A 26,422-nucleotide genomic window follows, 5' to 3' on the forward strand; every position below is an offset into this window, starting at 1 on the left:
ATTATTCCAAGGAATTTCAAAAACCTAATATTAAATGTTTGTTTCAGTCAGGAACTGTCCCAATACTGAAACACTGAATATGTTTTTAATAAAAAAGTTTTTCCCATTTTCTGTTTGTAATTATTGTATTATGTTGCTATTTGAAATTAAGGCTTCTAAGCCTTACTGGTAAGGCTGGTAATTAATTGGACATAAGCATTCCTCAGTGACACGTAGGTCAGTGTATTTGATATTTCTGGCAACATGCAAAATGAAAGTGATTGGATGGATTAGGATGATTGTGTGGATGTGTGTGCTGTAGTTAGCTTTACAGTTTACCTGTTGTTCTCACAACTTTGCAGGAATAAAGCATTTATGAAATGCCTAAAGTAAAGCAGGCAGAGTATTAGTCAACGTGTTTTATTTATGATTTTATTACAGATCCTCATACAGGATGAAAGAATCATACTGGGAAAAGAGTCAAATGTGATCAAACATGATTTCCTAACAATTTACATGAAAGTTGTAATGTAGCCAAACTGATTAAACTGAATATAATATGAACCAGACAACTCAAGTTTAACAGATAGTTGCCTCTGGATTAAAGTTTCTCCACAGTGTACAAAACTGCACAGACTTCTCCAAATAATGGATGTTTGAGAACAAAGTTCTGTATGCCGGTTCAGAATTCCTCCTCAGCCATGCGGCTCCTCGCTGCTTTCAGCTCCTGCAGGCGCTTCATGCACTCCTGCACGCTGCGCTCACCGTGGACCTTGTTGTCACGGGTACGGACATTCACTGTCTCACTCGTCTTCTCCTTTTCTCCCACAACTTCAACAAAGCAACCAAAACCGAAAGACAAGAAAATGGCTTCATTATAATTGACACGTTAAGAGGCTTGACTTGAAAAGACACAGTTTTGCTTACAAAGTTCCTATCAAATTATTCATTTGAATAATTTCCTAGGGCATTAAATATATTGGTTTCTTTACGGCAGCCAGTTAACATTTTCAAGAGCTTATACTCACCCAGAATGAAGTTATACTGAGCCAGCTGTGCATTCCTGATCTTCTTGTTGAGAGTACAACCTGCGTCTAAATCCACATCAGTCATAAGCCCACCACTGTGGAACTCCAGTTGTATCTGGATAGACAGATGGATTCAAAAGATTAGGAGAACAACTTAAGTACAACTGGTGCAGATCATTGACAAATGTTTATCCCCGGGTTATTTGGTGAAACTATTGACAAACTGCTGACTTAGGAGCTGTATTGTTGCCAGATCAAAATGAATTAAATGGTTTTCAATAAAAGAATTCAAACTAAAACTTGTATGAAAAAACCATTATTGCATTACTCTAAATAAATAGATAAATTTCACAGAGGTGAGATCTCTAAACAAATAATTGATTTAGTCCAACTTCTTGCAAAGAATTGTGGAAACATCTGATGCAATTCTTGTTGTTGTTGGCATTTCCATCTCCTTATTGCACATTGACCAAACACACACACCCTAGGTTGCACATAGGGCCCAATCTGACCAACCAACGGAACACAGTAAAAAAAGACACAAAAAACCTGATCAAAATACCCACATTAATCTACAATAACTATCTGTTCTGGAAAAAAACACATACATTGTTTTGTTTCAATAAAACCACATAAACACTTGTAGACAGAAATATTCCAGAACACCAAGGTGTGTCAGGGGTGTACCTTCTGGGCATATTCGTCACAGGTTGGTCCCACAGGTACGACCATTACCTGACGTGGAGAGAGCCACAGAGGCCTATGGAAAAACATTTTAAAACGTATGATTTACATGGGATACATCCCATTTCTCTACAAACAAAAGAGCTAATATGATACAGGTTTAAATGACATCTGCACACAAAACCTTTTCACATGACCCAAAGGTTCATAACGAACCATCGTTGTGTTTCCCCAATACAAAAACAAATAAAAATAATTCTCTTTTAACCTTTGCAATGTGGGGGGTCTGAGACAGCCCAACGGTTAAAAGAAAATGCTTCACTTTGTTTTTGTATACGGTAAATTTGTCGCAATACGACGGTGGGTCACAATGACTGATGGGTCAGAATGACCCGAAGATAACAAGGGTTAAGTCATGAAGTCAACTCAAAGCTATCACAAATTCAATGAACTGATGATTTTCAAGCATGTTGTGGCACACCACAACTGTACACTAACCATTTCCCTCCATAGTTTTCAGTCAGAATGGCAATCATCCTCTCAACAGAACCCAAGATCGCTCTGTGGATAATCACAGGCCTTTTCTTGTCTTCTCCATCATGGCTGCAAAACAAATAGATATCAATGATCAATAACATTCAGTTTGCAATACAACATTTCAAAACATGCTGAGTAGCTGCAGCGCAGACAACGTGCAGTATTGCTTATGGGAAAACATTTTTAGCAAAAAACAATGAAGTAGTGTACCAATATATACAGTATGATTGCCACAGTACCAAGGCAATTGCATATTTCATGGTTGCATGTGGACGACACAATAACAACTGACTTTTGAGGATCATCCAAACTTTCCAAAGTGAAAAACCATTGAAGCTGTACCTGACAAAGGTGAGATTGAAGCGGATTGGTAGCTGGAAATCCAACTGAATTGTGGCACACTGGTGGTATCTGCCAATGGCATCCTTTATCTGAATGTCAATCTATGTGAAGAAGAGCAAACAATTGATCATTATTCTCTGCAGAGGTTCTGTTCATATTACCATTTCCAGTCCTGTTGTTTGCTACTTACTTTAGGTCCATAGAAGGCACCATCTCCAGGATTCAAAACCCACTTTTCTCCAAATTCATTCAGGCTGTTCTCCAGTTGCTTTAAACAAGAGAGATACACTTTTTATTCAAACAATGGAAGCCATCTAGCCAACTAAATTAAAGCTTGGATAATCTTTGCAACAATAACATCTTGTTAAATTTATCAAGTACAAAGTGGAAAAACATTTGTGAATGTCAGTTGTGTTTGTGTCTTGTATGACTACCTTCTCGGCTTGGTCCCAAACTTCTGGCTCTCCCAGGAACTTCTCTGGTCGGGTCGAGAGGTTCAGTTTGAATGTGAATCCAAACACATCATACACAGTACGCAGGAAGTCCAGACAACCCTTAATCTCCTCTTCAATCTAATAGGACACAAAAACACAAACATAACCTTACAACATCTGGCCTATTTTAGAGTTACAGGACTCTCAAACATGGCTAGTGTATGCTTGTATGTTGATTTAGCTTCTTAAACAACTTCCCATAACTTAATTCGACTTGGTGTCTTTTCCACCTAGATTCGTGTCTACTAATTGTGCAGTTGAGGAAAAATGCCAAGCTTAAAAGCCCATTTGGTTGGGTCATAACCTGTTCCATAGTGCAGAAGATGTGGGCGTCATCCTGCTGGAATCGGCGGACACGGGTCAGGCCGGTCAGAGCCCCGGAGAGCTCGTTACGGTGCAGGACACCAAAGTCAGCCAGCCGCAGGGGCAGTTCTCTCCAGGAGCGCGGCCTGTGGTCAAACATGAGGCTTCGGAGAGGAAGACATCCATTCAGTTGTGAAAGCTCACTTAATAAACATTCAAAAGGTCTCACAGGCAATACAGAAACCAAATCAAGTAGGCTGCACTTTTTTTGCACGACTTAAACTAATATCAATTGAAATTAAAACGTGTTTTACATTCAAAACAAATGCAAATAGCAGTATCTTGCTGAGTGGTCTAAGATTGTTGGACTCTTTACCAATCCAAAAAGAACACAATTAGTTCATAGAACCACTGTTACTCTCTTAACCAGAAATATCCTGAGCACTACCTCATGCCAACAAGATTATTAGGAACTAAAACCCACCTCAGCTATACACAGACATACAAAGAAACAGTCACGTGATACTTCTTTCTTCCTGAGTCAACAATCTTGTTCAGTTTTTGTTGATGTGCGTGTGCGTGCACATTACGTACCAGTGTCCTGGGCAGTTCATTGGCTTGAGGGCGAAGATCTCCTTCTCCACCTCGAATGAGAACATGTTCTCACTGTAGTGCTGCCAGTGGCCCGAGGTCTGCCACAGCTTGCTGTTGTAGATATTTGGGGTCACAACCTCCTGGAAGCCCCGCTTCCTATACTCACTCTGAAAGAGAGTAAAAGGAGGCACGAGAAGGGCTCAAACACCTGGTTGGATCAATCATTCGAATCTCATCTCAAGTTTTCAGAATTCACACGTGTATTTCAGACGACGTTTAGATTAGTCCATCATGCCAATGGTTTCATCAACTTGTTATATGGTTTGAGAACTTAAATAGGAAAAAAACGAATGTCTTCACACAGCAACAAAGACAAGCCATCCGATCTGAAACAGGATGTACGATGTTCACTTACTTTGACAAAGTCCATCAAGCTGTTGTAGATGAAGGAGCCTTTGGGAAGGAAGAAGCAGCTACCTGGGCTGAGGTCATGGAAGAAGAACAGGTCCTGCTCCTGGGGATGGTAAAACAGACAAGACATTCTTACACATTCCTAAAAATGTAAAGAACCGTCTAAAACTTGCTTCATGTAGCCTACACCATGACTTCTAGCAAGCCTCGTTGTTTCGTTTTACATTGAAACATTGCGGTCCTTGTGTGTCATATTTTCTGTAACTAATAATAACCGTTTGTCGGCACATACCCGGCCGAGTTTTCGGTGATCTCGATTCTTGGCCTCCTCCTGGAACTTCTCCCACTCTTTCAGCATCTTGGGATCTGGAAAGGAGATTCCATAAATCCTCTGAAGACTTTCCATATCGGCTTTGCCTTCCCAATATGTGGAAGAATTCTGAAAAAGGAGAGGAAATGCATGTTGTCAGTGAGTTTATTGAATTTGTAAGTTACTTGTTTGCAAAGCAAAATCCCTCCTGTTACCTTGACGATGTTTGGAAAGCAAAACCCACCTTATGGATCTTCAGAGCCTTTATCTTCCCAGTGTGCCTCACATGAGGCCCTCTGCACAAGTCAATCAAGGGCCCACACCTTGTCATAACAAATTACAATATTTTTTATTTGAACCTTGCAAGAACACCCAATTAAACCAGTATAGATGAATTCAGACATTGAATTGTAATCTTCTATAAAGATGGGGACTCACCTATAGACTGTGGTGGTCGGGGTGGTAACTTTTTCATTCAGGATGCGACACTTAAACTTGTTATACTGCCAGGATTAGAATTAAAATGATTAGTAAGTGCAATATTGATGTATTTATAGTAACTACACCTGGCCTTAAAGAGATGCATTTTGCCAAATTGCGGTCAATAACTATAGCTTGACATAGACAAACATTGATGGACTGCTTGACATGACACAAGTTCCAGGATTGAAAGTCGTACCTACCTTAAACATTTCCAGAAGAGTCTCCTTCTTTATCTCCAACCTCTCAAAAGGCTGCTTCTCCTTAATGATCTTCTTGCACAAGTTCTCAAGGCCAGGAAAGTCATTGCTTGACACACCCCTGGCAAAAACAACAGAACGCAAATCATAGTGAACGAAATAATAATATGCAGTCGTTGCATAGCAACCATCTCTGGGATCCCAGTTCACGTGTGTCCTTTGTTTCATTTGCTTATTTATGTATTTATTATGTGCATGTCGCTTTGTCTGCTAAATGAATACATGTAAATTAATACTCATGTTACGGTTAGAAATGAGCCTGTAAAATGGGACCTCTGATCTTGTATTACCCATTGTCACTGACTGCTGCCTTCAGGATCCAGATTCATTCTAGTCTGGTTTTAGTAAATATGATCATTAATCCATTTGGACAGCGAGAGAACATACAGAATAAATCAAAATGTTGCCGTTTCTTAGCATCCCCCTCTCTGGTCCTATTTTCCTAGTGGGTGAGTATGTGTGCCCAGTCAGTTCTGTGCCCCCTGGCAACTGTGCAGCCAACCTGCCCTTCGTTCAGATAAGGATGGCGATATTCCTGATGAATCTCCTCATTAAGATTTTGCCACCATTACAGAAAGAAGTCCTATCGGTATGGTTGAGGTCTGTAACAAAAACTCACTCGTTGTCAAGAAACATGTCGTAGTAGAAGCCACTCTCAATGGGAGGACCATAGCAAAGACATCCCCCATACACACGCTCCATGGCTTCCCCCATGATATGGGCACTCGAATGCCAGTACACCTGAGGCCATGAAGAAGAGATGTAAGGAACCCAGACAATGACAATGGCCTGAGAAGAGGCCCTGACGAAACACAATGCATTACACAATACCATACGTTCATGGATATATGGCAGTAATATGCATACATTATATCATTTATATGTTTAGGTTAAACTGTGGGATGAGTTAGGCTACCAAAATGGTCTGATAAGTAAAAAGAGGAGAAGAAAAACAACATCTAGATGGATAAACAGCAGATAAGAGAAGAAGAAACATGTCATTTAGATGTTGGGGTGGCGCTCATCATTATTATTCATATTACTAAGGCTTGATTCTCAACACTATATTTAAAGATTCAATGCTAGACTTACAGCTTGTGCCTCTTCATCATCAAACTTCAGTAGTTGCAAGGTACAATCCTCCTCCAATGGTCGATCAAGGTCCCACACAACTTTGTTGACTTTGGCTATTACTGTGTTGTCAGCAAGACCTTGGCTGTAAAGAGAACAAAACTATTTGCATTTTTATCCCTGCGGCTCATAGGCAAAAGAGTTAAGGCTCAGTTTCTGGGTCACTGTTTGCAGAGAGGCCAATGCAGCAGGAGATGTCAATAGGTGCGTTCGACTTCATGCAGTGCCGGCGTCGCGTGCAGCCGCCTGCAGCCCGGCTGACTTGAAGCAGCCAATGGCATTCTCAGCTTCAAGTCAGCCGGCTGCTGTCGGCGCCGCCGGCGCTGCATGAAGTCGAATGCACCTCGTTATAGAAGGTGGAAGCATTTTGTAATCTCCAGTTCCCAGTCTTGACATCACTTGATTCCATTATATGTACATATATTTACATCATCTAGTATACAATCAAAGAACACCTGATCTGACATTTGGGTGATAATATTATTTTTTACATGCCAGTCTGACTGGCAGCTTGATATGCAGGATCAAATGCTTGAACGAAGGCGTGACCGCTTATGAATATTTAGGAGTTGCTGCATTTGCCAGCCACTATGACCACACTCACCTAATCCCACATGCCACCTGGTAAGGTGTGGTCTTCCATGACTCAGCATCCACCACGTTGCCATCCGGCAGGGTGACCTTGATGGGCTGGCTGTCCTCCAGCGCTCTCTTAGCCATCAGAGCATCGTGCTCAGCTTTTAGGGAGCTATACAGACGCAGGCGCTCATCGATAAACTGGGGTGGCGGGGACAGCTGTGAAACGAGTTCAATCATTTGAGTGCCTTGGGACAAAAACCAGGAACTCATTTTGATGGGTTACTTAATATTTTGTTGTTGAAACATCCATACTTTTCAATACTACAAAGCCCAATATCAATAAGTTTGGCATTCTGAATGCCAAACCATATCAAATAACTTTGAAATGTACTTCTCATGGTTTGCAACTCACCTCAGACTTGCCCACGTTGTCTCCTGAAGATTTCTTGGCCTTCTTCGCTCCACTTTTGCTTTCAGAAGCTCCACACTGAATGCATTCAAAGATGTGTAATTTGGAGACCATTATCAAAGGGTCCAAAGCTTATCAGATAGAAGTGAAACTGATGTTTTTTCTCCCACATGTTATGCATTGCAATATACATCTCTCTCTCTTTATAAAGAGATAAAGTAAGTGAATTTGAAATGCATAGTTAAACTAAACATTTAAATAGCTCTTCCTCCCTCCCCCTAATTAAGACACTGCGTCCTGAGCTTCCACCCTCTTCCCTGTTTTCCCCCACACTACTGGGGGAGGGCTAGACGAGATCTCATCTGACAATATTGACATCGCAGAAGGAATTGTTTTCTTAAATAGGGGGGTCAGATGGCTGAGCGGTTAGGGAGTCGGGCTATTATATCAGAAGGTTGTTGGTTCGATTCCCATTGTCGAATGACATTGTGTCCTTGGGCAAGGCACTTCACCCTACTTGCCTCGGGGAGAATGTCCCTGTACTTACTGTAAGTCGCTCTGGATAAGAGCTTCTGCTAAATGACTAAATGTAAATTGGATCAGATAACCAACCCAGTTATCTGCACTGGGTTAGAATAGAGCAGTGTCACCTCTTTTCTGTGTCCGACAGTTTAGTTGTCAGGATTGAGTTTTGTAGGTCCAGGTTAAATGTAAAGAGAATAGGCCTATTCGTAATATATGTGGCACAACGCTCTCTAGCGGTCCTTATCTCACCCTCTGTATCCTAGTGCTGCCTGTTTGTTATCCGGTACACCCAGTTTTTGTGTGAATTTTTTACAACAATCAAATCCTTTATAAAGTGGTGCACCTTGTTTTCCGAGAATTTAAATCAATGCCACGCCCGCCTCATAAACAATTATTCCTGCGTGACAAGTTACATACCACCTCTCCCTAGCATTAACAGCGGTGTATTGCGAAGATTATGATGCAATAGCCAACCTATACGCGTATGGTAAGTTGCGAAGGATATGATCTTAGGTAGCCTAAATGATCTTAGGTAAATTGCTTACAATATGATACAACACCCATACGCTTTTACACTCACATGCAATGAGTGATATGGCTTTATATTTTTATATTACAATTTAGTGCACATAGAAACGTGCCCGCTGCCAACTTTAGCCGCGACTTCGTTAGGTAGAGCCTAACCAACGCTCGTATAGGTTAATTGATTATTTGAGATCCAATTGAATACATTAATTCCTTCTGCAAAGTCAATACAAAAATAACCATACAACTCGTGAAAAGATTACTTAGTTGTTATTTGTTTTTATTACTTTATTCTAAAAAAAGTTATGCGTTTATAGGCTAGAGTGCAGGTTGGTACGTTGAAAAGCAATTTTAATGTAGCCGGCTAGTCTTGCCATCTTTGACAGTGGCACTTGACGTTCTTCCAGAGTAACAGCTATGTAAAATCAGCTCACACTTCACCGACAACTCTGACTATCATGCCGGTGGTCGTAAATGTAGGCTACGTTCATCCTTCATACATCACTAAAGCGGAGGAACTCAACGATAGAGTCCAAATGGATTTGCGAGAAGATTAGGATTCTGACTAAGTAAAATAAACGTGGGAATTATAGCCTACTCAAAATATATGAAATGGGTTCGTGCAACCTTCTCCTAAAATAGCCTAGTCGTTAGCCTACCTGTTTCTCTTTGTCCAAATGCAACTCCTTCATTTTCTCCATCACACGCTCTTCCGCCATTAAGACTAACGATATTTAACAAGTAAAATGAATATACCAATCGAAAACAGTTATTTTTGGTAGATTATATTAAGATATGAGCAACTCAATTACTGGAAAGGGAAGTTGTTGGTTACTGCCGATCTACACGTTTCTTCTTACTCTTCTTTGTATTTTAATGGCAGATTGCAACATAGAGAGGTACATTACCGCCACTTACTGTTCGGGAGTGTTAGGCCAACTCAATAAATAAAAATAAACAAAACACCTACGGCCTAACGCCCACCCCAGTCATCCAAATACACATGAAAATAGCCCTGTAAACTATCTACCACGTTTCTTGTTTTTCTTCTTTATATTTGATGTATCGCATTCAATTGTAAGGCTTGAAGGCCTACACTTATCAACTGGACTGTCCAAGCATAGCCTAGGCTACATCTTTTTAAATGTGAGGCAGACTAGACGCCAATTGCTACTCTCCCCAGGCGGAATTAAACACTGCTCTAAATGCACATTCCAGGATACCCCCTTTGCATAACTGGTGGACCAGCCAAGCAACCAAACACTTATCTCCTTCCAGCAGCCTGAGTTCGTAGAAAGTAGACCTGCTGCACCACTCACCCAGCCAACCCCTAACCTAAAACCCTCCGTTCAGCCCTATACACCCTATAATGCAATGAGACGTGAAGCACTGACTCCAGAACCCCACATTTACCAAACAATTACCTACCACAACCCTTTCCTACCAATATCAACACACTCCTCAGACTACAGTGCCTCAACCTCAATATAAGAAGCACAACCACATCCCTCTTACTGCCCCCTAGAGTAGGAACCCACAAAGCTTCCACCGACAGCTCAAATGTTCCACCCTCTGAAATGTTATCCACACCTCCACCAGGTCAGGCGGAGCTTCAGACCCCACACCCTGCAAGGACGCTGGGACTGCAGTCAGTTCTGCCTGGGACGGCCTCACATCTGCCACCCACAATAACACCCACAGAAGACCCACACATTCTCTAATTTAGTGACATCCAACCCTGGTCCTCAGGGCCCACTGTCCTGTATGCTTTCGACGCTTCCCTGCTTCAGCACACCTGGTTGAAATAAATGGGTCGTTATCAAGTTCTGTGGAAGCCTGATAACGACCATTCATTTGAATCAGGTGTGTTGGAGCAAGGAAGCATCGAATACATACAGGACAGTGGGCCCTGAGGACCAGGATTAAAGTCCACTGCTATAGTGAACTCGACCCCATCAGTCAGGAGCTGCTTGCGTATGATCCGGCAGCTTGATCCAGTTGCTGGGGGCTAATTGTACCCACCACAGCGCTAGTGCCAGGATTGGAGACATGAAAAGCACTGTTTACAGGCCCTTTAGTCTGAACCACATCTAAGGATTGATGGGAAACCAGCACCAAATTCCAAACAGCCATAATCTTGTGGAGTGCCATTATCTACAGCCACAGGTTCCTGTGCGATAAGTAATTTCAGTAATAGTCTTTTATTTTTATTTTTTATACAAATGTTTGGTTGTGTCAAAGCTGGGATTTGGTCAGAGAGGTTTGAGAACCAATATAAGGCCATATAAATCACTGTGCACAGCCTCATTGACCAGTCCCAGTGTAAAACATGATCAAAACGTGACTAAAATGTTTTACTCTAAAATGAAAATGTTACATTAAGTCAGTAATTCGAATGTTATGTTTGTATTGGAGTTAGGAAATTAAACATTGCATGCAATTATACTTGACTAAGAAAATTAATGGGCTTAACAAAGCTCACCTGTTCTCAGGTTACGTTAAGTGTTGTCAGAGAGGGAATGTTTACCAACTTGTTTTGTGAGGTGATACTGTATTTTTCAGTGGGACACTGAGACGCACGCACTGAGACACACAGGAGCGCTATTTGATCAAGTGATCCTGTCAGTTTACATCGCTTTAGCGATTGGTTCCATCAAATTTAAGACTTGCCCACTTCACGATGATTGGTCGGATTACGGTTAGATTAGTTGTTTTAATTGGGCGATGAGAGGATAGATTTGTTTTATGTTTTTATGCGTTGTATCATAATGGAAAACTATTTGTTAACCTACAGTAATTTACGGTGTTAGGGTTAATGTAATTAGACAAAGCCTTACATAAGAAAAGTCAGGTTTGAATTCCAAATTAATTTCGAGGACAGGACAGTGTGTCAGACATTACAAGGAAATAAACACCAGTACCTGCAGACACATTGCCCTGCTTTAATACGACACAGTGTATGTGACTGTAAAACTGTTTACTCGTTTGCAGTTACTTGTCTGACTCTCACAAACGACGTCTCAGAATGAAAACGACTGACACTAGCCTAAGAGGACAGTCAAATTCTTTGCCTCAGTCTTTTTGACAGTCTTGTCTGCAGACTTTATAATTTAGATTTCGGTTAAATGCATCTTCTAGACAACGCAGTCATGGAACTGTAGGTCAGACAGACTGTGTATGGACCACACAAAAATTTGTGAACGTGAACTGCTTCGGTGGAGAAAATATTTTCTCCGCTGCATTCAAAGATCTTCTCGAGGATCCTCATTTTGGGTAAGACGATTTCGTAGGCCTACATACCCCTATCTAGTTCAATTGGACCTAGTTAAATATCGTTACAGATTAGTTCTAACAACATCGGAATATTTTTATATCCGTGTGAGTGGCAGTAGCCTACTAAGTGTTGTGGCATATTTTAAATAATAGATTGCACAATCAATTTTGAATTAGGTATACTTCATATGGCGGCCGTGCTTTGCATAGCCTACATTTCATAAGAAGTGTCTGACAGCAGTAATATCGACGCAAAAACCTATGGCATCATCGAGGGTACCCATTCTGTGCGAACGTTGTCTTCATAACAACGTCATTGTTATACAATGTGTGTTACTGTTGTTTATCTTTACGCCTATGTGCATGATGTCATGATTGTCAGTGCATGCTGTTATTAAGACTGTCGATGTGGTAGGTAATATGGTCGTGATATCCAGTTTTCTCAAATGTAGTAGAAGTTTGTATAGTTTTTAAGACCAACCCAATGGCATATTATGCATACGAATAAGATGATCAATGATCCATATAAATAGTCTATATATGCGGTTTCAAATATAAAGGGATTAGATACGAAAGTCAAAGTTGGAAATCGCTTTTGGCAAAAGAGTGAAATAAAGTTCTACTTTTTTCAGAAAGTACAACAGACAATCAGACATATAAACCAGACGTTAAATCATCGTGTAACAGCATGGAGTAGGACGTTCAATTTTCATGTTTACTGCTCGTGTTTATTTACACATCCGGGTGTGTGATATCGCCTCTGTTAAAGTCCCACCTTTTCTCCTCGAGAATAGACTCGTATTGGGAACTGTAGGCGTCAGTCATACAGTTGAGGATCTTCCCCTCAGTGACGTTTTCATCACAAAGTAACCAAGCCAGTTTATCACGAACTCAACACAAAGGCAACAACAAAGACGACGGAAATGTCCATTGTAGCCAACTCTTTTAGATCCCTGTTCTTATCTCAAACGTTAATGATAACTAATAATTCATTTGGGAGACACCAGCAGCATGTTTTAGCCTATGCACCATTTAGTTTAGGTCAAGCTTCGGTCTGATCTGATTAGACTCTGGTGGTGAGTATGAAATGTGTTCGCCATATCAAAGTTATTGAACATATTTTTCCGACTATAATACAAGCATTACTTAGTGCCTCTACGACAATGCCTTTATTACATATTTGCTTGTAATGTTCTTTTCGAAATTCATGCTATATTTGACTGCAAAATTACATCATTAAAATCGTTCAGATGTTTCCGCGTGAGTCGTCATAAATGTCTGTGCATGCTGTTTCCAAACACAGTAAAAGAAGCATTAAAAATCAGTGCGGAAAGGAATCATTTTAACCGCAGAAGACGTTTTAGCATTAAGAAAAAGAAAAACACGAGAGAGAGACGCATGCTAAACCGATTTTTTGGAGAATTTTGATTGGTTACGCACTGCCTTTTCTGTACCAAGCAAGGAGTCGCACGCGGCTTCTTCCCTTTGTTGTGCTCACACTTGTTGGCTGCGCTCATGTGCGCGCTTCATTTCTTGTCATTCACAATTGTGAAGTGTTGCTTATCAATGCATGGCTCTCAATAAGTAATGCAAGATCTCGTTGGATTTGGTTCATGCTTATAGAAGCTGTTTTTAAATTCATCCACTAAAATGTTTACATGATCGTGCTGTGATTATTGTCATAACAAATCGTGTCAATTTTAATGATTGTTTTTGTAAATGATCAAGAATGCATTGGTGTTGTTATTAATAGCTTCGTGTCCATTGTCATTGTAATGCTGAAAACGATTTGATGTTATGCATAGGCTCTCCACTGGTTTTACAAAGTGTCTTGTTATATATTTTCATCAATCACGTGGTTAAAACATTTGAAAAGACCTGTCTTTGTTTTGTCTTTGTCACACTCCTAAACATCGCATGCACCAACATTGGAATAATTAACCTGTAAATGTCACGCTGACATGAAGTGTGGACTTCCTGTTCAGCTGTGGAAGTTGCTCCGTTTCATGACTGTCTTGGAGTAACAACCTGAATCTCAAATGGCACGCAACGGTCCTACATAGTATGTCAAAGATGACAGTGTGTCTTAGACAAAATTCAGAAAACACTTAAGATCATTTGATATGTGTATTCTGACCCATAACTGCCCAGTGTAATGGGTGTCAGTCCACAAAGACAATAAAAACATCCCTGTGCAAGTTAAGGTGCAATGATATGACAAAGTAGTTTGTCATAGTGTGGCATTCAATTCATGCTGCCGGCAACATTATGCAATGCGTAAATATAGTTGTAGTGGCCACTAAAAGTCAGAAAAGTACGAGGTTTGGGAGTCTGTATAGTGAATTGAGTTTAAAATCCTTCTCTCAATCACAACCTGGAAGTAATAAGACACATCTGACAGGAAACTATCGGAGCGTATTGATCAAAACAAAGGGCTATAGAGATGCACAGCCTTTTGAGATACTTTGTCCACTCCACTCATGCCAACAGGAGATGGCATGGAAGATAACATGGCATTTTTAAATTGGTATACTACACAGTTGTATCTGAAACATTTGAGATATAAATGAGGATTAAAACAGAATATGGAGCTTAAATTGTAACCTGCAAGACATGGTACAGATTTCAGGTTGGGAATTAATTGAGTAGTGCATGACCCACTATTTCCAGTTGATCTCAACTGACCAGTTGATCTATCTACTATTAAACATATTAATGTGAAGACTACACATTTGTTACCAGTGCAATATTAGAGTTGTAAGATTAACATAAGATTGTTATTGTACTATGGTTGTGAGAACAGTATAGTGTGCCTGAGGACATTTAATGGGTAAAGGGATATTTGAAGGGAATAAAGGCAGTCACCAGGGGTTGGGTTTTCCTCTTCACTGTTGGTTGGTCTCTCCTGGGAGTTGTAGATCTCTTCTTTTTGTCCCTTTCTGGCTGGCACTGTCTCCAGAGCCCTTGGTTACAACACCCCTCATCACCAGTTGGGTGCACCTTGGAGCCTAATGGAAACGAGCTGCCAGCCATGACGAGTTGATTCCGTGGTGAGGTGTTGTCGAGGGCACAGATCAGAAGCTGGCTCCCAGGATGACCAAATCTCCCCACACTCCCCCTCGCACGTCCCCAGCTGCAGCCGAGGGAAGGAGCGAGCAGGGTGGAGCCCTCGTCAGGGCCAGGCTCTGGCTGGTGGTGCCGGGGCTGGGTTATTGGCTGGCTGTCGAAGGTCACTTTTGGCGATTGGTTGGCCCATTTTTGCCTGGGCCGGGTCACTACCGGCCATTGCTGGGGCTTGGGTGCTGTGTTTTGCCCGCAACCGTCCACCAATGTGGCACGGCGATCCCAGAGATGGTGAGAGCAAGAGTCTTTATTGAGCTTTTATGTGCTAGTGTCTCAAGTCTTACTCCTCCACACAACTGGCTGGTCTGCCCTGGGGGTTGTAGAATAAAGTTGGAATTATTTACTGGTTTTCTTTTGGGCATACAGATCTAGTTGTTACGCTGCATTTTAGCTCTTTGAGCCCTAGGGGCTGGCTGTCAGTCTGTTATCAGTCCTGTAGGGCCACTTGTTGCCCTCACTGGGTTAGAGGATCAAATAAAACAGGCGTTGTCTTTCCCTTTCTTCTTCTTTTTTTTGCAGTAACAAGTGCGTAGATTTTGTACTTTGTTCAAATCCTGTGTTGATGTGTATATTTAGAGGAAGACCTCGGGCCGGTTCCATAAAGCAAGTTGACCAAGTAAGCCAGGGCTGATGTCATGTTACTTTCCCCTGACATAAGCTTGGCTTATTTGGTAAACTCGCTTTAAGGAATAGGCGCCTGATATTCAGACAGATTCCTTGGTCCTCCCACAGCTTGTCAGTCAAGTTCTACATAGTTTTGGTCTGCATGAGGTCTAAAGGGGGTAAATAAAAGCTTTTTTGGACCATGTGAAAATGCACCGAGACAGTATTTTGGAATTGCAGCACGCCTTTCATGGAAAATATTTCTATCTATTACACAATATGCCATTCAAAGACGACGTGTTAAGAGTTCCGCATATTTTTCTTAACCCTTGTGTTATCTTTGGGTCATTCTGACCCATCAGTCATTGTGACCCACCGTCGTATTGCGACAAATTTACCTCCTACAAAAACAAAGTGAAGCATTTTCTTTTAACTGTCGGGCTGTCTCAGACCCCCCACATTGCAATGGTTAAAAGAAAATTATTTTTATTTGTTTTTGTATTGGGTAAAATTGGGTAAACACAACGGTGGTTCGTTATGAACCTTTGGGTCATGTGACCCGAAGGCAGCACAAGGGTTAAAAAATGCAGCCCCTTTTGAACCCCAACAAAATTGCATTATGTTTATGTCTCATGACAACTCTCTCCACTTACGAAAAACATCTTCCCCTCCAACGCCCCACACTCTGCAGGTTCCATTTCCTCTTGTGGCGTCTGTGTGGAGCGTGCCACACACCCACTCCAGAACAACGACGGCTTTGGCTTGCATCTTCCAGTGCTTCTTCTGTCAGCAAGTTCAGCAGAGCTGCAACTCGTCCAGTGCCAGCCCCGACGCCAGCGACGAGCCCTGCCAGAGTGATATGGTGAAAATGACAAAGTCGAAGACATTCCAGGCTTACCTGCCCAGTTGCCATCGTACATACAGCTGCATCCACTGCCGGGCACATCTGGCGAACCACGACGAGCTGATTTCAAAGGTGAGGGGAGGATGCCATACTTGGATAAAGCACCCCCCAAAGAATGCACACAATAAATGTCACTTTTAGTTCATTTTTATTCATTATTTTCTAATTGTGTAGAAGTTGCGTTGAATCTAGAGTGATTCTTGTGCAAACATACCACTTAAACCATACATGTTGATAAATGCATATTGTTAGGAGTGTATCTACATATCGATAAATGTATACTTTATTGGGCAGTACTTAATCATGCACAGTTCTAAAAGCACATTAATGACATGACCTGGCTCACACTGAGTTCAGTAAATCAAGCTCGCTGACTAGTTATCGGTCTTGATGCAGGCACACACATACATAATACTGCTACACCAGGCTAATACAGCTGGAGATATCAGAAGTTGTATTAGTTTGGGTCTCCCGTGCACACGGGTAAACACATGCAACCACATGTTGTCGTATATGAAAGGCCATGACAGTCATAACAATTATGAAAAGTTGATCACATCCACACCTGGTTCCAGGCCATGGTCAGTTGCCTTGGTTGGTTAAGTGTAGACACAGTTGATGGGCACCAACATTGCTGTCACATAAAAATAAAAAAACATTTAGTTGAATACAATTACTGTCTAACTTATATAGACTCAGATTGTTTTTTTGTTTACAAACACTTAACATTAAAGTTACATCAACTACGATTTAACTACATTGAATGGTAGCTGTGGTCAAAATGACTTAGAAATTGTTTCCTGTCCTATTTTAAGATGGCTTGCATGGACTCATTTTAGAAATGCAGAGCAATGCTGTACCTCATCTGCAAAGTAAGACCGAAAAAGTCCTGTGTAAGATGATCTAAGGCGATCTAACTGAACAGTTGAGGCTTCAAAAGGGTGTTCATCTGATTGGGCAGCTGAAGAAGGTGATTGACAATGATACATGCTCGTGACAAGCGACACCAGAGCTGTCTGCATGCAAAAGCACAACGGAAAATCGGTGAACTTTCGGTTAACAAAAGTTAACGTTGACAATCTGGTGGAATTCGAAGGTGGGAGAGCAAACTCGCGTCCCTGAGGTCGGCCAGCTCTGGAGAAACCTGTGGAAGTAAAAACAGACAAGTGTGTTCAAAATAAGAGCAACGAGAAGTATCCTTTTACCAGATGTTAACTTGTGTAGTTTCTACAAGACCCAGGCCTGCAGCGTGTCACGGTCCCCTTCTCTCATCCTTGTTGACTGAGTCTGTCACACCACCGGGATTGACCCGGTTCTCTCGACGAAACTGAAGGTCATCCCTACATGTGGCTTCTGCAGTTGACTGTGTGCGAATATACCGACAGGAGACTGTATTGCTCGCTGTAGTAATAGAGTAAATACAGAACTTTCCTTAAAGGTTGAGCGATCAATCATTTTGTTTAATTTATGTCCATCCATAACGGATTAACGACGGATTTATTTCTACCGAGCGCATTTAAAGCCCAGAGTATCATGTGAGTTGACACCAGTGGGGCGACATCTGTTTACTTGTTGCTGTTGGCAACAAAGGCAGCTGGAGGTTTTTTTAGGCAGCGGTTAGGCTCATGGGCCTTGGCCTTAGCTGTAGATTTAGTCTCAGCCACAGCACTCATTTGCAATGGAAAGAGCAAAGCCGATTGGGGGCCCTGGCTAACAGTGTTGGCCAAGGATGACAGGGAGAGGTCGACAGGCTTATGTCCTAACCCCATGTGTCGGTTGCACCTCTACACATGCAGGCTAATGCGCAGGTACTGTTCTGTCATTACTTTGTCAAAGTTCTTTTGACAAATGTGCTGTGCAAATACTAGGTTAGTCCAGCTTTACTTTAACATTAGAACTGGTGAAATTCCAAATTTACTAGAACTGCCATAAATGTTAAATGCAACATAAAAGTTACATTAATCTGAATTTTGATTAATTTAATTTAATTAAGATATTATTAAGATTGATAATAAAAAATAAAAAATAATACAGATTAATAGTAGTGCTAGCTGTGTAAAATCCCTGATTGTTCACAATCTAGTGTGAACCAATATGTTTGGTTCCTAAAGTAGCCCCACTACACAAAACACAAATGACATTTTTCATAATTTTTCAAAAACAGACCTTGCGCTTTAGATTAGTGTCATTGCGCACTGTTAACATGTTGTTGAATCATTGATGCGCTGCGAAGATATTGAGCCGCTACATTTTAATTTATACAGCATTCAGTTTAGAATCTGCATTGAATATCTTCCAAATCTGTGGTGCATAATTAAAACTCAAACAAAAAAAACACACTTCACTTTGTATACTACAACAGTGGTTCTTAGCCGGTAGGTCTCAGACGCAGAAGTGGGTTGCAGAATGATCCAAGAAGGCAACACACACTATTGACACAGTTAGTTATTCAACAAAAACAACAACTTTATACAACGATAACTTTGTCACAGCAGTTCACTGAATGTAACACTGCAGAGTCAACATAGCCTTGAAAATGTAAATACAAATTCCTCAGCATGTTTTGGGTAGTAAAATCATTGCATGGAGCCTGGAAAGCAAAAGCACCATTGGAATGGTTGCTGCAAAATGTAACAAACTGTAGCGACAGTAACACAGGCACTTGGCCCGGGCAGTATATAGGACTATATCAATTTCTTACAGTATCCAACCTAATCCCACATTTTGTATAGCTCCCCCCTATCTTAAAGAAAAGAAAATACAAGAAAGGGTAACAGCACAAACAATATTACTGGGAGAGAAGGCCAATCGTCTTTTGTGTCCACATTCTTCAGCACGGTGCACCTCCTGGTCTCCTGTGTCGTCTGACATTGAAATGATTTTCTTTCTCTTTTCAGTCATTTCAAGGCAGCCAGGGAAGAGCCTATCTCTTTAACTCGGTGTAAGTATTAACTCCTGAGATTGATCGTTTATTTTAATGAGTTTGTAGAAGTACATACGATATAAAAGGAGAATACTGTATGTAATGTTTACACAATTGGAAATGAAGGCTTTCATCACACGGTAATAATTATTCATAAACATAGACATAAAACTATCTATAATCTGTAGTGAGTATAAACCTTTGCCTGAGATTTTTTCAGTATTGGTTTGTATTATTTCAGTGAATTGGTAAACACACCAAGCCTATGTAGCTGCACAATACTTTCTTACTATTATTATTCATTATAATACCTTCTTTACCGTAAAAAGAAATATCAGTCATCAAACAGCTATTCGATTGTATGGTAAGGTAGGGTCCATCAATAAAATCCCCCCAAATGAAAATGGGCATTAATCCTCAACACATTCAGTATCGTGTTTGCTCGCTCTCTGTGGGGGTGACTGTAATTCCTCTCTCCTTCCCTCTCTCTGTGCTCCGTTCAGGGTCAACATCGGCTGCGGCCCGGCTGAGGAGCGGGTCCTCCTCACAGGCTTGCACGCCGTAGCAGACATCTACTGTGAAAACTGTAAAACCACCCTAGGCTGGAAATACGTAAGTGACCGTCCGAACCGTTTCCGTGTTGTGGGTTGCAATACTTTCTTAAGCCCTCGTTTCCCACTGTCTCCTGACCTGTTTCTTGCGAGGATTGGCATATTTGAACCATTTCACAGTTTTGTGCTCATTCATACATGTTTTTTCCCCCCAAGTGTTTGAGAATTCCCCCCATGGCGACAGTCCCTGCTTAGATACAGTACAAATGAAATTACTTTCACTGACTTGATTGCTTTTCTTAAGTCACGTTTACATATCCACTGTGTCCACGATACTGCAAGGAGGATAAACAAATAAATTGTAGCTTGCAAGAGCCTACACATGGTCATAGCGGCAGGTTATCCATGATGGGTGCCTGCAGATGTGGTGGCTTAATTCTTGCTCTAAACCAAAGGTGAGACTTATTCCTTATAAAGAAGGGCACTGTTAACGTGATCCTTATCTTTGCTACATAGGTTTATAATAACATTTTGTTTTTCTTTTTAAGTAATAATAGTGATCATTTGAGTACTGTTTAACTGATGCAAGCAAGGCTTACGTTAGTGAATTCACATTGCCGCTGTGCCTAACCATAAACTAGACTAGTTGGGGCATCATCATAGGTTCTAGCTATGGTACTACCAAAGACAGTAGACCTTTTATGTTTCGTCAATGAAGCTGCAAATGTTTTGTCGTATTAGGGTCAGCCGTGCATGTAATCAAATTGAACCACTCTGTACATGTATTTCAAGGAACCAATGAGAAGACCTGGCTAAATAAACTTTAACGGTGACTTGGTTCATCACAGTTTGGAACGGGTTCCATTTAAGGAGGCAGTCCTTAATTCCCATGTCTAAATATGAAAGACTATTTCATGGAAAGCATGTTGTGGTGAACACACCATTTAACAAAGTTTTTTGATAATACAAAACTTGACGTGTGAGACATAAATATGAATGAACGACCATGTTTTTAGTCAACCATTATGTCAAGACCTTTTAGGCCGTAGAGACCTCTGAAAAAAGAGTCATTACCATAACATAACGTTTGGTAGTTAAAAAGTAAATTGGCAGAGCTACTTCAGCCATGTCACGTCATCTGCTGATGTCACTCATGCAGTCAACTGCAGGTGTGTTAATTGAAGGTCTAAGCCTTCCCCCGTAGAGGACCTGAATACTGCATTCATTCACAGACCCAGCACATGCTGATGCATCATGCGTTACTATGCTCTTGAATACTGTGCAGATCCTGCGACTGTCTTCTGTATCGTTAATACAGGATGTTGTTGTTCTGTGAAGCGAACTGTGAATCATTGAAATGATTCCTGTCCACCGGGGAATCTTATATCCTATGCTCCCTGCCTTGTTATTGCATGCACTTGTACTATGCTAGCTCTGCTCCAAGGCGGGGAGTTTCCCCTTAGAAAGAACCACACCGCCAACGACAAACCTATTTCCATTGCAATAAAGGGTTCAATCAATATGTGAGTGTCTGGACATAACTCCTTTGTCACCAGGGCCACAGACTTAACAGAATACACTTGATAAAGTCGATGTACTGATGCCACAGTGTATCTGGTCTGTTCCTCTTGCAGGAGCATGCATTTGAGAGCAGTCAGAAGTACAAGGAAGGGAAATTCATCATTGAGCTGGCGCACATGATCAAGGACAACGGATGGGAGTGACCTCCAGGTTCTGCTTCCTGCTTCATGACTTTCGAACTCTGTCAGACTCCACAGACCACCAACAGCCCCGCTATCAACAACAGCCATGACCCCCCCATTGCCCCGTCCCCTTAAAACACACCTACTGTAAACAGTAACACACCGTAACACCCTGCTCCCTAGGAAAACTGCACACCATAGTGAAGAGGAATCCAAGACAGGGATGACCCAGCAGCAGGGATGACTCCCCCCCCCCCCCCCCTCAGCTGCCACAAAGAGTCTCTCCCTTCCTTTTAGTGAAGCTGCGTTTCTTCTTCATGGCTCCCCGTTGTGTTTGACCCTCCTCTCCTCCGGAGCTGCGTGTTTCTGGGAACATGGTGGGCAGGATGTCGAAGGGGAGAAAGAGAGGCGCGACTGAGCCGTTTGTCTCCTTCCGCAGTGAGCCGGAGGTAGGGCTCTTCGGTTTGTTCATTTTACGTGTGGGCTTTTTTCCGGCAGATGTTATAGTGTTACTGGTTCGTATTTGTGTCCTCCTCTGCCCTGGTTATGGGCCTGTCTCTGTTCCTGGTGCTCTTTACCTGCAAGGTCCAAATGGGACTATGGGTTGGGGTAGGTATACCAAGGCTCACGTGTCAGCATCTGTCTATTTCACAGTTAAGGAAAGAAACGGGCTCGATGGCAACGGTTGTGGGGTTGTGTAACTACTGTGGGTTTTTTTATCACGTTATCTCCTATGATTAAGACCCTTTGTTTTCTGTATTGTCATTAAGACTTCACTGTGCAATCTGTAGGACATCCCTGTGCCTTAAAGCACCCTAAAAGCAAAATGGTGTGTTTCTAGAAAAACATTGAATAGGGTGCTTTATGGCACACATGCATACACAACTGTAATGTTTTACTAAATGTCATTGTGGCTGGTTCCATTTGACAACAGTACTGACACCCTACACTTAATGCATCATCGTGTTACATTGATAAAAAGTATATATACATGTATATATTTATAGTAAGGATATGGATTATATTTACGTGTATGGACATCTGCTCTCATACATGCATACAGTATATATACACACTGTTTGTATATCTGCATGCCAATTTGTGTCAACTTGCGTATTTCTAAAGCAGTTTTAAGTACTTGAAAGCAGTTACTTTGTTTGCACTTTGCAGAGGCCTTTGGTTCATGAGTTTAGAGGCAAATGTCTGTCTGCTGTGTTTTCCTATGCATTTGTCTTGAAGCCCTTTTTAATGATTATTGAAATAATGTACAAGATGCATTGAATTCAATAAGGAGTTAGTAGACTGCAGGTGTGATAAAATTAAAATTACAACCACTTGAGCAAACCACAAGCTGAAAAAAAACACCTGTGAAATATTTTGCTGCTGTACGGAAATGCATTCTTATAGACATCATTCATAATGTAGACGTGTTAGCACTTTACCCCTATCGGAGAACCTCTAAATTATTTTCTTTTTTTCTTTGCCTCTAAGCAGCATGAATCTTGTGCCTCTTCAAAAATTGAGCCCCCTTCTCATCCTCCTGCTGTGGAGTGCGTAACTCCAAAACCCAGCAGAGAACTGATGGGCTTCTCCCTTCCAGTCAACATTCCCCTCAGACACACTCTTCTTCAAAACTTCATAGAGATCTGACTTGAGCCTATCCAAACCTAAATGTACCAAAATATTTTATCTAGTAGGAATTTAGTGCTGAAAATGTAAAGCAATGATTTAAAAAATTGTTATTATATTCAGAGTAGAGTGAATCTGTATATGTACATGTGAGGGTATAGGGAAAAGGATAGTGTTATATGGAGGAATGTATAGGGTTGGGGATGGGGTTGTGAAGTAGCTTTTAATTACAAATATTCAGACTTCAACATATTTGTATTGCAGTTGTTGTAGCAGTTAGGAATTGAGTGGGTAAGGATGTTGGGTTGCTGGTTGAAGGGATTTGAAATCAGTGAGGGCTTACTTTGCTGGCAAGGTCAGGCCGATCACATAACCTTATAATCTAAAACAAAGACAATGAAACCCAACATGATTTCCAACAACCTACTTGAAGATTGAACAAAAACATTTAGTTGATACATTGTCTGAGTTTTTGTACGCAGTGACATATTTAAGGTTTTATACATATTTCTACTGGATTTGTTCTTTTACTTCCCTGACTTAAAGCACTTTTGTTAACTATACCTCTGGCTTTATGTACGGGGATGAATGTTTATATGCAGGAGTGTATGAGTTTGCTTTCCTCGTCTTTCATTTTGGTTGTCAAGTGTTCTTTTTATTTGGTGTTTTTGCTTGCGCTTTCTACCTGATTTGCAAGCTTTATAGCAAGTACATTTTTTCTTTGTATGCTTTCTTTTTATTTTGTCCCTTTTTTGTATTTTGTTTGTCAGGTGAAATTCGAAAAGAGGGCCATTTTTATCTTTACTGAACCCAAACCGAAGTAGGTTTAGGATGAGCTGGGTTCTCCAGTCAAGTTTTGGGAGACTATTGGCCAAGACCATATAACCTACGCTTAGGACTCCCCTGTGCAATTATTTTACATTAATTGTATCAATCATGTAGGATCGCAGGCGATCCCCAAAACCTTTCCTCGTTTGTGACATTGAGCACAGTCATTTTCCTCTGTAATTTTGCATGCCGACAGTTGTTACGGGAATGTATCATTGTCCGCAATGTATCTACATTGTCCGTCACTCCAATCGCCTTGTAGCACTGCTCAAATGAGACGTACACCACCCTTTCTCGTGCACATTTCCAGCCGCAGGGACATGTGTATTCTATCTCACTCACATTAGTTTGTCGCTCACGTTGATTATTGTCGTGGGATATTATTTCGCAGGAGATGTATAGGATTCCTCTACCTTTATAAAAGATTGAAATAAAAAGGCAGTTTAAAGGAGGATAGAATAAATTACAATGACAGCTGATTAAGAAGCTGTCGACACTGTTTTCTTTGGACCACACCAACTGTTTACATCAGTGACTGTCTTATCTCAGTGTGTCTAGGAGCAGCCCAAGTCCAGAAACCTTGGTGTCACTAAAAGTGAAAGGATAATGTTTTTGAATACTACAGTGTATCTATTTATATTGGCTATAAAATTGTTGTGAACTTATATTTGCTGTCACAGACACAAATTTCACTGATTTTCACAGACTAGTTATATTTACGTTTTCTAATGTCAACCATATTTGACACTTAAAGAACTATCGTTTTCTATTGGGTTTTTGCTTGAAGTACAGTTTTGATGGATATTGTTAATTATGAGTCTTAATCGTTTATGATTAGTGAGAATATTCCATTGAGACTGCTAAACGGCATTTAAAAGCAGGTACAGTAAAATTAATCAGTCAAAAACATATTGCCTGGATCCCATGTAAGACACATGTAAAAGCAGCAGCTAGTTTCACAATAGTGCAAACCAAATATCTTAGTTAAACAATATGGGCACTTCTTGTTTCTGACTCCTGGAGATTCAACCACTAGGAAAAACCAAAAAAATGAAATGACTAGCCTCTCAAATATGACAAATCTTAAAGATTTATTGATGATTAACTTTTCTAACTTAAAAAGGCAGCCTACAACATGTACTGTTCAGATATCTTCTACTGAAAACAATCCCAGCCATCTTATTTGGTTACACAGCAACTCTTTATCTGTCAGTCAGTATATTGGAAGGACTTGAATCCAGGTTAAAATTGTTTTACATTGGAAAGATTCATTATTAATAGTTCTTTTATAGGACTGTTAAAATAACGTACAAGGTCTATGGGATGTATTTGTAATACCTATATTAAAGTTTTGACCTTTTTTCGCCTTTTTTCTTTTTGCTTGACTACATTGCTTTACATTCTGGTTGAGTAAAGTCATTAATCTGTTTTCATTTTGTTATTGTATCAGATATCACAATAAAATTTAAATGGCATTCAAATGTGAATTGTTTGGCTCAATTGTAGGCTATATAATAAAAAATTGCCTTTTCATCCAACTATAACATCTTGAATTTCCTTCGGGAAAATCATATCCACTGTGTGCAACTACCCAGGCTCAGCATACGTTTCTTACATATTTCTAAAGTGCCAGAGCAAAGCTCTGGATGGGTGACTGATAGGAGACTGTGATTGTTCATTAAAGACCTGGCTCATCGTGCCATATTTGACATAGTCCTCCTCTGACACAATACACGTAAAATGAAGGCTGTCAACGAGTCTGACTGTGCCACCTGGGTTTTTGTCACCTAGGAACTCAAACTACCAACTAAGGCACTGCAAGGTTCACCTACGTAGAGAGGAGCAGCGTGTAAAATACTAAAAGGAAGTAGAAACTGGAGCAATTAAGAATAATTATTTATTGAATACTTTCAAATTGTCCTAGTAGTAGATGTCTGAAGGGGTAAAGAGGTGCTGATGACACCCTAATTCAGCCCTACATACCCTAATTCAGCCCTATATACCCTAATTCAGCCTTCTGTCTTAAAGAATCTGATCAAGTATCAATGTGGGGTTCAATCTCACCATTCATACGGTCCGTGTGTGTAAGATTGGGGAACTGCACACAGGCACTTCACTTATTAGGACTAATTGTAGGGCTTGTGCTAAAACACTAATTTGGTACTGTGTTATCAAACTTTTCGTACATTAAGTGGAATACTGTTTAATGTCTGTTTTGATTGTATTATTTTCTCTTCTGTTCATGTTATTCAGCTGTGTGTCGGCTGTATGAGTTTCAAGGATAATATTGACAA

General features: G+C 40.8%; 2 protein-coding genes across 3 annotated transcripts; one reads left to right on the forward strand and one right to left on the reverse strand.

Annotated features, from left to right (window-relative positions):
- Window positions 1-383: 383 nt before the first annotated feature.
- Window positions 384-9,438, reverse strand: tars1 (threonyl-tRNA synthetase 1). Its single transcript, XM_067227727.1, has 19 exons — window positions 9,251-9,438; window positions 7,545-7,619; window positions 7,158-7,348; window positions 6,515-6,638; window positions 6,042-6,163; window positions 5,366-5,483; window positions 5,121-5,185; window positions 4,927-5,005; window positions 4,665-4,811; window positions 4,377-4,475; window positions 3,962-4,128; window positions 3,369-3,531; window positions 3,005-3,142; window positions 2,761-2,838; window positions 2,571-2,671; window positions 2,190-2,294; window positions 1,695-1,767; window positions 1,008-1,122; window positions 384-810 (listed from the first exon to the last, which is right to left on the reverse strand). Exons 1-19 carry the CDS (start codon window positions 9,308-9,310, stop codon window positions 662-664), a joined length of 2,169 nt encoding a protein of 722 aa, XP_067083828.1. The 5' UTR covers window positions 9,311-9,438; the 3' UTR covers window positions 384-661.
- A 2,292-nt stretch (window positions 9,439-11,730) lies between these two features.
- LOC136932970 (protein yippee-like 1) lies at window positions 11,731-25,658 on the forward strand. Of its 2 annotated transcripts, none has more exons than XM_067228298.1 (5): window positions 11,731-11,864; window positions 16,282-16,566; window positions 19,392-19,435; window positions 19,921-20,029; window positions 21,603-25,658. In XM_067228298.1, the coding sequence occupies exons 1-5, from the start codon at window positions 11,769-11,771 to the stop codon at window positions 21,690-21,692; spliced, it is 624 nt and encodes a 207-aa protein (XP_067084399.1). In that variant the 5' UTR covers window positions 11,731-11,768; the 3' UTR covers window positions 21,693-25,658. The 2 variants fall into 2 exon arrangements, with proteins under 2 accessions (XP_067084399.1, XP_067084400.1); XM_067228299.1 differs by lacking the exon at window positions 11,731-11,864 and adding an exon at window positions 12,674-12,940.
- The last annotated feature ends 764 nt before the right edge of the window (window positions 25,659-26,422 follow it).

Source organism: Osmerus mordax, chromosome 24, assembly GCF_038355195.1.
Source record: "Osmerus mordax isolate fOsmMor3 chromosome 24, fOsmMor3.pri, whole genome shotgun sequence".
NCBI classification, from domain to species: Eukaryota; Metazoa; Chordata; class Actinopteri; order Osmeriformes; family Osmeridae; genus Osmerus; species Osmerus mordax.